The sequence below is a fragment of the Actinia tenebrosa genome, unplaced genomic scaffold (assembly GCF_029948245.1).
Source record: "Actinia tenebrosa isolate PJP-AT-01 unplaced genomic scaffold, QUT_ActTen_1.0 PGA_scaffold6__47_contigs__length_16458017, whole genome shotgun sequence".
Classification (NCBI taxonomy): domain Eukaryota; kingdom Metazoa; phylum Cnidaria; class Anthozoa; order Actiniaria; family Actiniidae; genus Actinia; species Actinia tenebrosa.
The window spans coordinates 11,528,470-11,542,575 of NW_028292583.1; the positions used below are offsets into that span (position 1 = coordinate 11,528,470).

At 38.0% G+C, this 14,106-nt stretch overlaps 2 protein-coding genes across 2 annotated transcripts; one reads left to right on the forward strand and one right to left on the reverse strand.

The window, feature by feature from the left end:
• The first annotated feature begins 209 nt into the window (after positions 1 to 209).
• Positions 210 to 3,136, forward strand: LOC116292242 (orexin receptor type 2-like). Its single transcript, XM_089038582.1, has 2 exons — positions 210 to 1,490; positions 3,032 to 3,136. Exon 1 carries the CDS (start codon positions 427 to 429, stop codon positions 1,438 to 1,440), a length of 1,014 nt encoding a protein of 337 aa, XP_088894708.1. The 5' UTR covers positions 210 to 426; the 3' UTR covers positions 1,441 to 1,490; positions 3,032 to 3,136.
• Positions 3,137 to 5,565: 2,429 nt separating this feature from the next.
• On the reverse strand, positions 5,566 to 13,923 carry LOC116302172 (coiled-coil domain-containing protein 146). Its single transcript, XM_031711399.1, has 20 exons — positions 13,685 to 13,923; positions 13,007 to 13,534; positions 12,503 to 12,576; positions 12,360 to 12,417; positions 12,100 to 12,195; positions 11,728 to 11,900; positions 11,088 to 11,271; positions 10,843 to 10,968; positions 10,496 to 10,540; positions 10,090 to 10,178; positions 9,412 to 9,493; positions 9,229 to 9,311; positions 9,018 to 9,138; positions 8,798 to 8,901; positions 8,444 to 8,508; positions 8,005 to 8,075; positions 7,690 to 7,782; positions 7,024 to 7,290; positions 6,420 to 6,668; positions 5,566 to 5,896 (listed from the first exon to the last, which is right to left on the reverse strand). Exons 1-20 carry the CDS (start codon positions 13,817 to 13,819, stop codon positions 5,693 to 5,695), a joined length of 2,847 nt encoding a protein of 948 aa, XP_031567259.1. The 5' UTR covers positions 13,820 to 13,923; the 3' UTR covers positions 5,566 to 5,692.
• Positions 13,924 to 14,106: the final 183 nt, after the last annotated feature.

Here is a 14,106-nt window from a genome sequence, read left to right on the forward strand (position 1 = left end):
GTCAGAAAACCAGGATATTATTGGAAACCTTTCAAGTTTTTGACACCTTTGCTATAAATTAACTCCAAAAAATGTAAGGGCGAAAGTGATTTTTAAGAATCGCTCTAGAAGGTGGTTGAAGAAAAGACATGATTGGAAGAGTTTAAGAATGGTTTGTTTATGTTATTTATTTTGTTTTATATTCATGAGTGGGTGGATAGTCTGTTTAGTGTCAGTCGGATCAAGTCAATCCCCAATCGTGGTTATTGTTTTTTATTCATTATTGTACTCATTACGAATGTGTAGGCGTACAATGAACAATGATTAACATAATCAAATAACATCACGAACGAAACTACAGGAAACACTAACTCTCGTCTCTGTCAAGCAAACTGGACTCAGGTTCATCTGTCGTCTTCCTTGAAGCTTCTTGGAAGGGTTTTGGAAATGAGCAAAATGTCAAGGGGATATGTATGGTTTCTGTTGTTGACATCTCCCTTAAATATCGTGGGGAATATCCTGGTTTGTGCTATTGTTCTGAAGAACATCTCCATGAGGACATTCACAAACTATTTATTAGTTAACTTGGCAGTGGCAGACTTAGCGTACGGTCTTCTTCAAACACTAGGTATGCTTGTTCATCTTTCTGATAGGGACTTCGACTGGACGGCTTTCTGCAAGAGCGCCAACTACGCAGTCCATGTCACTTGTGGCGTCTCCATTGCAACGCTCACCATTATTTCAATTGAAAGATTTTTTGCTGTAGTGAGACCATTTTCCCGCAACGCCAAGAAACGACGGAGGGCATCTTTAATTTTGATCATTCTATGGATGGCAATTCTCATTTTTATGTCACCAACATTATTTCTTCAATGGAGCTATCAAAAAGGCGACTATGAATGCAAAACACTGAAGATTTACTCTCCACAGAGGCGACTTTATTATTTCTTTATTATTATCATATTTCTGTTTCTTCCGAGTTGCATCATATTCTATTGCTATAGCAGAATAATCTATACTCTTTGGTGTGCTCCCAAAGCTTCAAGCGTGGCAAATGCGGCTCGAGTCAAGGCTCGGCGTAAATTAGCCCAGATGTTAGTGGTCGTTTCAAGCATTTTTGTCGTCTCTTGGTTAACCACTTGTGTAGTTCAGCTAATGATTTTATTTGATCAATCAGCCCCACAGCCTCTCGAGACAACCAGTTTAGCCTTGGTGCATTTGAATACTTGTGTTAACCCAATAATCTACTCGCTTCATAGTGCTGACTTTAGGCGTCATTTAAAAACAGTCTGCTGCTGCTGTTGCCAATCAGAAACCTCTGAGCCTGGAAATCAAACTATCGTTCGTTCTAGTCTATCAGTCAGGCAACGCTTGGCAGGACGAATATCTGGTCGAGTATGCCAGGGGAAGACTAGTACGGCTTGTGAAGAACTGTGTATTGAAGAAAACCCATGCAAATAATGGCCATGGGGAAGAAACTTCGGTGGATATATAAAGTACCGCTATATCTGGTTAGTCCACTCGGCCTGTTTACCATCACATAAGTAAATAGCGACGCTATCTTATCTAAGGATTATCAGCACCAGACATTTCTTACTGTGGTTCTTGCATGCCAGGATGAGCATAATTAAACCTATTCTTCCGCTCTCTATGATCCCAAATATTTTGTTATGGATCACAGCTATAGCTATAAAAATTTGCATCTTTGTCAGCGCCCTAAGGTTTATATACATGTATATATATATATCTATAAATATTCTATAAACCCCGTCCATTATGCCAAACCTTACGCTTACACCATGACATTCGTCCGCAAGCATCTTTCAGCATTTTATCCTGCCTTTCTTGAGACTTTGAAATTAATTGATTATTTTCAAAATCACATGTACATATTCGAATAGCTAATCCCCCCGTACATTTCTGTAGTTTCATTTCCTTAATTAAAGAAAAAACAGTAGAAAACCAACTTGGACGATATTACAGATGCCATTTTCACTACACCATGCCGTCTTTCGTTCTCAAACATCATTTTATTCTACTTGCACACTTAGACTAAGAGTGACAGTATTCTTATCTAAATCTACATCTATTTTGTCAGCAAAAATAGACAGTTCTTTTTCGGTCTTATTTCTGTTTGAATCTCTACTATTTTTGCTAATTTTCTGAATTTTTAAGGTGACTGCCTACTTTTGGAAATTGATTTAAACTTTTTTTAAAACTTCGATTTTCCGAATTGAAATTTAATGCTGATTCCAAATCTGGAAAGAAAAATAGGGTGTCCCGAGTTTGTTTTCGAGATAATCAGCTTTTAATGGAAGCCTATGCACGAGCTTTTGGAGTAAAAATTGAGCCACCGGAAGTGATTAGAAAAAAATTAAGATTCATAAGATAATAGTTATTTGCAGACTCTATGATTGCACGAATGAAGGCTAGTCAATCATTCTACAATAATACGTGGATATTTTCGACAAAAATACAAAAAAATACATTGATTTGTCATATTTTGTAGTTTCGGTGCTCTTAAAAAATCTCATAAAGTCGAACAAAAATCCCTACAAAAATCTATTATTTCATGTAATACTGATTTTTTTCTAAAATGTTGATATTACCTAGATTTTTAGGAGTTTTTTCGAATGAGCTATTAAAAAATAGAGTCCCGTGCAAAATTTGAGGGTTTTGCCCTGTTGAAGCTCAAAACGCGTATGGTTCTTCAATAAACTCTTATAGATTTTTCAGCGATTTTTGAGCGCGCGCTCATCGTGGGCTCAATTCGAACGTTCAAAAGTAGGCAGCCACGCACCTTAACGAACATTTTTAGTTTCAAATGCGCGCGCAAAATCAATTCCCTGTCGAGCGCGTGGGTTTCCTGTGGTTAATATCCAAATAAGGTTAAACGTCGCGCGCTAATTACGTCATCATCCATTGTGACGTGTAATTGATTCATTATCAACTTGAAATCAATTTGATTGATGTCTAAAGTTGTGCTCTCAAAACTAATATTGAAATAATAGGATTGAAAATAGAAACGAAAATGGGAAATTGTCTTTCTCAGTTGAAGAAAAGTAAAGTCTCTCCAGAAGGAAAACCGGTGACGTCATCTCCCGCCAAAAACAAGAGCCATCGATTTTCATTCTTCGGGAGAAAGAACACAAACAATGGAAAGAACGACAGCAACTGTCAGGTGGAGGTGCCAGCAGCCACAAGCAAGCATGAGGTTGCTGAAGCATGTGAAACAACTACAAACACCTCAGATGGACCAACACTAAAGAAGAGACCACTATCCACCAGTACTTTCATTGTGCCGTATGAGAATTCTCTTCTCCACCAAAATCAACAGCTTCGCGAATCAAGTTCCAGCAAGGTAACCTTGGTTTCCAGTTCCACTCCATGGCCGACAAGTGACGCCTCATCTGAATCCGGATCAGTGGCTTCTTCATTTCTCTCGGACCATGATGTTGTCAAACCAGAACCCAAGAGAACTAATGTGTCTGAAGAATCCTGTGAGTCCGATGAAGATGATGATCAGTCAAGGAACTGTGCTCGAACGGATCATAATGTGGTCGTACACAAACCACGACGCCCCAAGAAGAACATCTGGCGCATGCCGGTTTACACTGATCCTCTCATCGTTGGGGACGGCAGGAAAACAAAGACAGCCCTCGAGACATGGACTGTCGAGGTGGATAAGCTACTTTTGGGGGACGCATGCGCTGCTGATCTGCTCTTATATGAACTGGATGAGATCATTCCTGCTGGCCAAGATAGAGCAGGATACAGATGCGAGCTACCACGCCCCAAGACAAGGAGAGGTCGAGCACCTGTTCCCAGCCAAGTGGGACCTTTAAACAAGGCGGTCCCAGCTGACAAGGAAAACATCATCAAAAACCTGCAGCCTGAAGGTGGAAACAAACAGCAACAAGTTTCCATAGATCGTGTGCGTGCTGTGCGAGACAAGTCCACGGCCGTTGCTGTAAAGAAATGTGTACGGTTCGTGGATGTTCCAACAGATACGCAATCACTTGCTAAACACGTGAGTGATGGTCCAGAGCAGGACAACTTGGATGAAAGGATCACTGCCCCAGAAAACCTGGCCGTTTATGATGAAGCGGAGTTGGAACTGATTGATGAGATCGAGAAGAACTTTGGTATCACGTGAACGGGACACCAGGATAGAAGGAATCTATCCTGCCGTCTAAACGGATTAAAGATCTTAGATTTGATGAGCACTTTTATAATGGAAAAAGCAATATTCTATATTATAATAAGTACTCGCTTGTTGCATCTTATCTTGTACTCCGTTCAATTTTTTTTTACTTTGCTAGTACAAACTACTTTCTGGACGCTTCCAATGTACATACAGCATGTACATGTCATACTTTGTAAAAATACTGTTTGTCAAAGAATAACGATTAAAAATTTTGATATAAAATCAGTCTCAAATATAATATATAAATATAAATATAATATATAAATATATAAAGGAAGACTAATATTATTGAGTATCTAGTATACACTAGTATACATGACTTTTATTTAAAAATCTCTGACAACTGAACTGAGATGAAGAAAAGAAAAGCTGTTGGTCGGCTGATAGTGCGTGCGTACTTAACATCCAAACCCTCTCATCACAATTATTAGTCTTTTAGGGGCTCTAAGAGACTCCGTTAAGAGACATTTATAAAAATAAAAAAAATTAAACTAGCAACACGGACTAACGAAGACTGAAATCAAGTAAGAGGAACAAGCATATATATCCACACTTGCTCTGAGGAAGACAGCTTATCTAGTATACATGACTTCTATTTGATAATCTCTGACAACTGAACTGAGATGATCTGCATGATGATCTGCATGAAGGTAAGTAATAAATGTCAAGGGAGTAGTTTTCTTATGACTGCGTAATGCTCGAGGCACGGAGAGAGGCCCTCGTTACACGGCAAGGCAGACGCCAGTCCAATCACATGTGGAGAACATAAATGAAAGATTGTGATTAGTCAGGTTTTGCTTTTTCCTGATTGGCTAGATCGCTTTTTGTCTTTTCTTTCAGCTGGTTATAGTGCATTCGAACAATCAGTAAATCAAAACATTATTCAGCCATATAATCCTTTAAAACTTAAGATAAGATAAACTTGCGAGGCTTTCCAGTTACTATTATCATAGGATTTATCCAAATGCTTTTGTCACTGGTTGCCTCAAATATCTATCTATTAAGCTTTGGCTGTCGTATAATATATCCATAGATTGAGTGGTTTCGTTCGATTCATTATTTCTTCTTGGAGTGCAACCACATGATTCAAAACTGTCAAATTCACTCAAGGTATAAATATCAATAAAACAGCCGCCATTTTCCCGCCACCATGTCGGTTGATCTAAAGAGAGAGGGTAATGAGGAATGATTTGTTATCGTCAATTGACATGGTAGCTATGACGTAACTTGAAATCCAAAAATTGCCTGCACCAATATGGAGCCAACAAAGAGTATAACGAGTGTGTTGCGCGCCGGAGTGTAACATTTGCTCTGCAACTTGCAACGCAACAATGTTGCACGACAAGTTGCACAATTTTGTTGACCATTTTAAAACTGGATTTTTGTATTTTTTTTATTAATAAGTCCTGGTTTGAAAACCTTCGACAAGTATTTACAACAATATTTCTATATTTTCTCCAACATTCTAACCCACTCAGCTGTAATTTTAATACTTTGTATTTAATCTTATATTTCAATAGGTTTAATAACAGGCTTCCGAATATGTCGCATAGTAGATCCAGGCTCCGACGGCTTGAAAGGCGCAAGCGACCCGTATGGCCTGGGGATGGGTAAGTCGGAGTCATCGTCTGGTATATAGGCATTGGGTCGAGGCTCGGCTGTGGTGTATACTCCACCGGGTAATTGATAGTGTTCCTCTTCTTCTTCGCGCTGTGGAAAAATTTTTTGATTTTTTAATACCTTCACTATTCAGGAAGTCATTCTTGTTCCCAGTCGTAACCAGACAAGAAAGCTGAGGAAGTACTGGGAAAGTGAATGGGAAGGTGAATGGAAAGAAAGATAATGGTTCATATACACATTATTTTATCTGCTTTAAGCGACTGATGGCATCAATAGCTGGACATTTCTGATTCATCGATAGACCTCGTTACCTTGAGCGTAATGTTTTCCTCATTTCAGACCACGTGTCATTTTCTTGAGAATAAGATTCGTTGTATGGGTCGTATCCATATTCATGTGTCTTCTTATACGCAAACATTAAACAAAGAAATGATACTCAATGGAATGACACGTGATGTGAAATGGGAAAGCATAAGTAAAAAGGTCTATCGAACCAGTCCAACCAGTCACAGCGAGAGGGATCACTCCTCATCCAATGAAAAGCGTTCGGCATGGCACGTCCATACCGTGAGTCTTTCATTGTCACGACGTCTTTTTCTAACAGAAAACTAACCATTTTCGTATCTTGCATATCCATCTGTCTACGCAGTTCTTCACGCATCATCCTCTGCCACTCCTTTTCTGCATCATCAGTAGGTGCTTCGCCTCTCTCCATTCTAATGTACGCCTGCTCCAGCAGTTGTTCTTGATGTTTGACCGTCTGCTGTAGCTTCATAGCATTAGCTTGGTTCATAGACAGTTCTGATACCATAGCCATCATCTTTCTTGTTGTATCTTTGATCTTCGCTTGATATTCGTTCACCTTTAAAGACATAAATACTTGTTATACAATGCTTGTGAATGGCATAAGTACTGGTGGAGGTTGGGTGATGGGTCCTGCCAATATTTGACAAACCGGTTGCACGGCTCAAAATAACATCTATTAAAATACTCAGTCGATTATTAAAAGATTTTGAGTAGTGAACTACAACCCGTGCAACGAGCTTGACGATATTTGCACATCAAAAGGTGAAGCTAGAACTGCACGCATGTATGTTTTGAAATACCATACACGTAGCTATTCTTTACCTGCGAGCCTACAAAAACTATCAGTGAGGAGTGGATTATTCTTTCATTATTATCAAGGTAAGTTATTCTTTTAAATACAATTAACTTACCTTCTTAGCAAGTTCAAGCGTGTCATCTTTACCACTTTCAGCCTTGGCCTTTGTTCTTTCAGCAAGCCGACTGACTTCTTCATTTATCAAGTCTTTTTCGAGTAGTTTTTCTTCCTTCTCGGCCAACCTCAATTCTAATTCTTCGATCTTTTTGGCCAGGACTTCCGGTTCCGGGTCTGCCCCACCCAGAAGGCGAACGCGTTCTTCGTTGGTGGGATCTTCTAGATCTTTCTCTAAGTCGATAAGCCTGTCTCTGCACGCTGCAAGCTGATAAAGGAATTTAAAAGATATTATGAAATAACTATTATAAATCCTGCAATCTGATTGGTTGTGGGCGCGTGCTTTATGAGAGTACACAGACGCGCGCACGTTTGTTATTTGTTTGATACAATATGTAAAGCATATTTTTTTAGTTTTATAATTTCCAAGATAAAATATGCATGAAGTTCAACACTGAATGTTTTATGAAGGATAGCATTAATATGCACCATAATTGCTATCGCAGATAAAATCCTATTTATGTTTGCGCGCAATATTTTAAAATCTAAGACGTATAAGCAATATTTGTACGATTCCCTTTTGCGTCTTGCAAGGAAACTCGTAACCGAGTATTTCACATGAACAAACTTCCGTGTTGGTGTGTTAAGTGCGTTAAGTGTTCCTTACCTGTATCTGTAGGGTCGCTAGTTCATCGTCCAGCGCTCTCTTGTTTGGCATGTTCTTATTTACTAGTCCTATCCCACGCCGTATCTCATTCAACTAATAAATACAAGATCATCAAGAAATTTTTAGTATTGATAAGACCAACCAAAGGAACTGCAAAAAGGATCCTGATAGTAAATGAGAAATGAGAAAAAACGGAGAATGCGGGCAATGCACCGTCGATATGGGTGTAATATTTTTTCTTTATATAGATGAGTGAATGAACTAAATTAGATAAAAACTACTGAAAAAGATTTTCATAAAGGTCAGTATGCGTACCTCCATTTTAAGGAAACGTATTTCTTCCTCACGTGCTTTCAGCTCGACGTCTCCATTACGAATCATCGTTTCTACAAAAAAAGTCCATTGGTCATTCGAAAAAAGATTACTCTTAAATATGGTCATTTGAAAAAAGGATACTCTTAAATATGGTCATTCGAAAAAAGATTACTCTTAAATACGGTCATTTGAAAAAAGGATACCCTTAAATACGGTCATTTGAAAAAAGGATACCCTTAAATATGGTCCAGGATACTCTTAAATATGGTCAAGGATACTCTTAAATAAGGTCATTTGAAAACGAGACGTGGTTGAGTGAAACTTCATGAAAGCATAGGAAACCATTGCAATATCAAACATTTCATACTACTGCTTTAGCTGATTCTAAATAGACTAATAAACTAATAATTGTTCTCTACATTCTGCAAATTTTTTTTACCTTGAATGTTTAATGTTTCGTAGAAAACACAAACTTCTTCGTTTCGTTCTATGAGCTTAATTCCCCTAGACGAAAGAAACGAAAAAATAAGACAAAACATCCTGACAGTAAAGCTATGGACACACGCTGCAACATTGCGTGCAATACTACAGGCAATCAATGTTGTGAGGCATGTCTCACGACGCAATTGGTTGCACGCAATGTTGCTGAAGTAGGATGCGATCCAACTCCAGCAGCATTGCCTACAATATTGCGCGCAATGATGCATCTTGTGTCCGAGCCTTAGCCAACTCTCAAGAATCAATAATTGATATATTTGACTGGTGTGTTAAAAAAAATGTGAAGAGTTCTTACATGTCGTTTCGTTCTTGGACGCTTCCCTCATATCGTTTACGTAACTGAACCATATTCTCCTCAGCTTTGTTGATAAGTTCGTTAAGCTTGGCGATATCAAGACGCTGGTAAAAAATTAAGTACAAAAGTTTAGTTTCAAAATTTATAAGTGTGGCCGTAAAACTCGTACATACAAAAATCGAACAAAGGATATTGGAAAATATTGTTGCGCTTGACTTACAAGTTGTTCACGTTTATCTCTGTTATCTTCGTCCACTCTCGACTGCTTGCTCTCCTCATTTCGTAAACTATCTCGTATGACAACAGCGTTATTTCTCTTGAGACGAGCTTTCTGCAAAAGTCTGTTGGGGAAACAAAACCATGCAAAAAATGAGCAAAACTTAGTCCCTTATTTTTTCCTTTGAAAATAAAGTACTTCAAACTTGAAGTACCTGTCTTTTGCGTTGACTTTCGATCGTAGAATCTCTATTTCATTTTGTAGGATTTTAATCTTCTCTCGCATTTCTGCAGCTTTCTGTTACGAGAGAATATAGAATAAAGATTATTCCCTTGACATCTAACTAAACCTTTCTATCAGCATGGAGTTCTTGCTTCCTTGTACAATCTATACTCACTTGAGTGCTGGTTTGAATCAGGTTCACGCACTTGTTTCTCTCATTCTTGATGACGTCGTAGAGCTTGGCAAAATCTGACAACCTGTGTTTTACAGTAGGGTATTAAGTGAGAAAATATTTGGGAAACTTGTGGTATATCTTTTAAATTATCCCAACTAAACTTCGAAAACAGAAGCTTAGACTCTTGATTTGGAAATGACTCTTGCGGCAAGTGTTTTTGTAATTTCTATTATCAAAGTGTACTATTACTGATGCCGTACTATACTCCACTACAGTAGTTCCCAAAGCCCTTGTCTCCGGCGTCGAAATCTTCATCAGGATTTGAAAACGCTACAAATGATGCCGTTATGAAATAACTAACCCTGAAGAAGGCCGAGCCCGTCATCTTCTCAATAGGCCGATGTGCGGAGTCATGGTTGCGACAAAGTAGGTTTTGGTGGACGTCAATAGGCACGTTACCTTAATCACTTCGGGTATTTTCCCACAATGTCAGGAAAACACTTTGATTGACGTCCACCAAAACCCTATTTTGTCGCGACAGGAAAATTATACGACTTTGCGCGAGTGATTTAGAAGCACTGTAAGTATCGTCACCTTGATAGGTTCTAGATAAGTTATTATTCCTTGTCAATTAATTTATTATTGTTATATTTTAAGACGTTCATATTCAGTACTTACTTGTGTTGCATCTCTGCATACTTCTTTGCACTGTCTTGGATATTCAGGTTCTTTGTCTTCAGGTCTTCCAATGCTCGCTGATACCTCAACTAAAGTTCATGAGCATGTATTAGAATTTGTCCTTAAAATCATTAGACAGGAATACATATATATATATATATATATGAATGGCATTTAACTCCTCTGTTACGAAGCTGTCTCTCATCGCTGTCAGGAGCCGCACATTTGATTTTGACTGACCTGGCCGCAGGCATATGAGATAAGTTGATTTGATGCAGTTCTCCGGTTTTCCTCTTTCCATAAAAATTAACATGTGTGTTGTGTGTTATAAATAATGAATGTAGTGGTGCTTCGTGTGGAGCAAAACTCATGGAAGAGTCCCTTATAGGGAGCTTTTTATACCCACCTCAGCTCTCATGTAATCCCTGGCTTTCTGTTCTCTTTCATCAGCCTGGAAGTAGAAGGCAATATTTGTCAAAGATATGCAAGTCATAATCTGCAATTGCAAGCTATGCTAAATAGTTGGAGATGATGTTTCAGATATTGCAGCACTTGTTAACCCTTTAAATCAATCATGCAGGGAAGGATTGCTCAGTCTTCTGTAGCCACGCCAGATGGCTCATCATCGAATTAAAGTTTAAAAGCCAATTTTTGCAGAGGAAGGAAAACATATAGCTTAATTAAAAAATAGAAGACAAAAAGAGGTAACTGTAAACTGTATGATGAATGGGCACACAACCTTATTGATCTTACCTTGATTTGTGCAAGTCGTGTGAGGTCAATAACATCCACTCGCAGTTCACTCTGTTCCATGAGCAATCTTTCTTCTTCATTGATCATGTGTTCCACTCTTACTCTCTCCCTGGCTGTCAATGCATTCTAGACAAATAACAGATTAAAATATCAATATTGTACAACTTTTACATTTCATCGCACATAATTTCACATGTGCAGCTGTTTTGCACAACAATGAAAGAAATCACTGTCTTTAGCCATACCTGTTGAGCAAGAGTTCTTTTAGTAGCAATGACTTCACGTTGCAGTTCTTTTCTTTTTTCCGTAAGAGTACCATCATCCCTTGGACGACTATCCACTTGACCTTTGACCTTGTCATAGACAGACTTCACATGGGAAAGGGATTCTTCAGCAACTTTAAGTTGTAACTCACTTTTCTTTAGGGATCTGGTTTTAAGAAAAGATATTGGAAATGCCTTAGTATCAATACTAAAAAGCATCAAGCAAGATCTACACGAGGTAGGGAAGCACCACAGAGTAGTGTGCACTGCTTATGCACAAGCTGCTGATGACGATGTCTGATGTCTTAGTCTGCTTCGAAGGTGTCATGACCTTATCATAGTGAGGCAGTGTCTCTATAAACCCAAGAGCTACGTTGGCTGGAGTCTTGTACTCCTGTTAGGGTCCCCCATGCTGAACAGGTTGAAGGGAAAAGACCAAAAAAACAGTGATCCACTGGTCCTTCAGGTTGGGGGCTAGACGAAGGGCTAATTATCCCACCCTGAAAAAAGTGAGAATTCACAGAAACCAAATGGCCTTATTCACCCTTAGGCGTGAGGAGTGATAATGATTATGATGATGTCTGAGTGTGACAGTGTTAAACAAATCAAGTCATTTCCATACTTGAGATCTCTTTCCTTTTCTCTTAGTTTCCTTGCATGAAGATCATGTTGAACCTTTTTCTCTATAGCTGCATGCTTGAGATTTAAGTCCAATGTGCCTCGATCACCTATGAACTCTGACTGTCTCTCCTTGGCTAGTTCATATTCTTTCATTATTAAGTCAACCTCTCTCTCCTATTTAAAACCAGTAATGCAGGTAATTTTAGTCCGTATTTTATAAAACAACTACAAGAATGCTTGGTAATTGCTTGCTCATGAGGATTGACATGCTTGTTCAAACACTTCTCTCAGTGTTTTGCTAATTGTTCTGTATTCTTTATAGCTGTATACATGGACATTTCTTAATCTCTTTCTAAGATTGTTCTTTGCTTACCTTTCCTTCATAGCTGTGTCTTTGTTTGTCTAATGCTTCTGAGAGCTCAACTTTTTCATCCTCCAAGTATGTCCTTCGGCCTTCTATTCTCTGCAACTGATTATCAACAATAGAAAGATTATTGAAATATCTGGTTGTCTAATAACGATATATCTACAGGTATTTACTGACATGCTAACTAGAGATCAAATAATTAGTCAAACAAAAAACAATGACATGACTACTGATTCCAATGATAACAAATAAAATTAAAGTTTTACCTCCTTTACTACTTCTTCAAGTTCTCCATCAAGTTTGCTTCTTTTTTCCTCCGCATCCCTGAAAGATGAATGCATGCACTAAGTAAACCAAACATGCTCTTCACCACACAAAAATAGCTCTGATTGAAGTAAGATTTACTCACTTGAATTGTCTTGAAATAAGGTCTGTCTGTTTAGCAATATGTGCAGGTTGTGAATGGACTTGAACAAGCTTATCCTAAAAGAGATTTGTGTCAAGTATTGTTTTTAATGTTAAAATACAATTATTAACAGACATGAGACATAATGATGATATGATGATAGCATCTCCAACTCAATATTTCAGAGTAATACATGCAATAAAACAAAGTAATCATGATGGTAATTTGAATTGTTGGGATTCAATAAAAGTTTTTGAATCTCATTATCTGCTCCAAACTGGCTTCACCACCACGAGCTGTCAACCAGTAATAATGCTATTGAAAACTCAAAATTCAGCTGAATTCAGAACATTCTGCATGACACAGAAAATGATTTCAAGTGAATCCCTAATAGAATGTGTGATCCAGTTGGCAAAAATTCGATCTGCCATGATCTGCTGAGTATCATTATGCAAAATGTACATAATATACATGTATTGTAAATCATGTTTATAAACCCAGACTTACCCTCAGACTCTGTTGGTTCTCCAAGTCTTCATCAATCTCTTTTTTAATACCACTTATTTTCACATCCCTATTTTCTAACTCTTCTTTCAATCCTTTGGTTTCCACTGTCCTTTGAGCAATTTCTTTCTTTAACTCATCTATGGATTTCTGTAACTCCTTTTGCTGTTTCTCAATTTCCCCTGGTTTTGGCATACGAGAATACTCTCTTTCTAACATCATCTTTTCTTCTTTTAGTCCTTCTAGTTTAAATTCTAGCTGATATTGTCTTTCATCAGCCTGTGCAAGTTCATTGTGGTACTTCAGAAGTTCTTGTCTTAGTTTGTTTACTTCTGTGTTATCTCCGTCAGGAAAGTTGTCCCCCTTCTCCAACTCAGCCCGTTGTCGTTGCACTTCTTGGTGCATCTCTTTAGCTTGATGTAGGAAGGCTGTTTCTTGCTCCCTTGTTGATTTGAGCCTTTCATGTAGACTAGTGTACTTGGCTTTCAGTTTCGCTACTTTTTCACCTGCAATTTTGCCCTCGAAAAACAGCTGTGAAGAGATATAAAAATATCTACATCAATAAAGTAAACTTCATGGGTTACGTTAACTTTTTTGACAAACAAAGCTATAAAGTTATTGTTTCTGTGTTGATGATTTAGCATTGGAGATCGTAAACTATAAATCATTTATCTACTGTACCTCATCTAGACATTGAAAAGCAGGACTAGCAGACACATCAACTGGTCCCTGTTCTTGATGAAGTCTTGGCGCTACTGCCCAAATAGCGGGCTCGATCTCTTGATTTTCAGTGCCTCGCTCTTCATTGTCACTCATATTGAATAGATATTACTAAATGAAAACGATATGAAAAATAAAAAGAGACTTGATCGAGGATTTTAGCTTCTGTTGAACATTATATTACGACTGGATTCAAAATGGCTTCCATGAAAATAATGCGTCGCTAAGCAACAAACCTTACAGCACCCACAGGTAGCCCAAATCTATATCTCAGACCAAACCTTTTCTTATTTACAAAGCACAATGTTAATTTTTTAAAATTTTTTTTCACTTCAATTCAATTTTCCAAACCGTAAAAAATTCTTGGTAAAAAATGTAAAGAG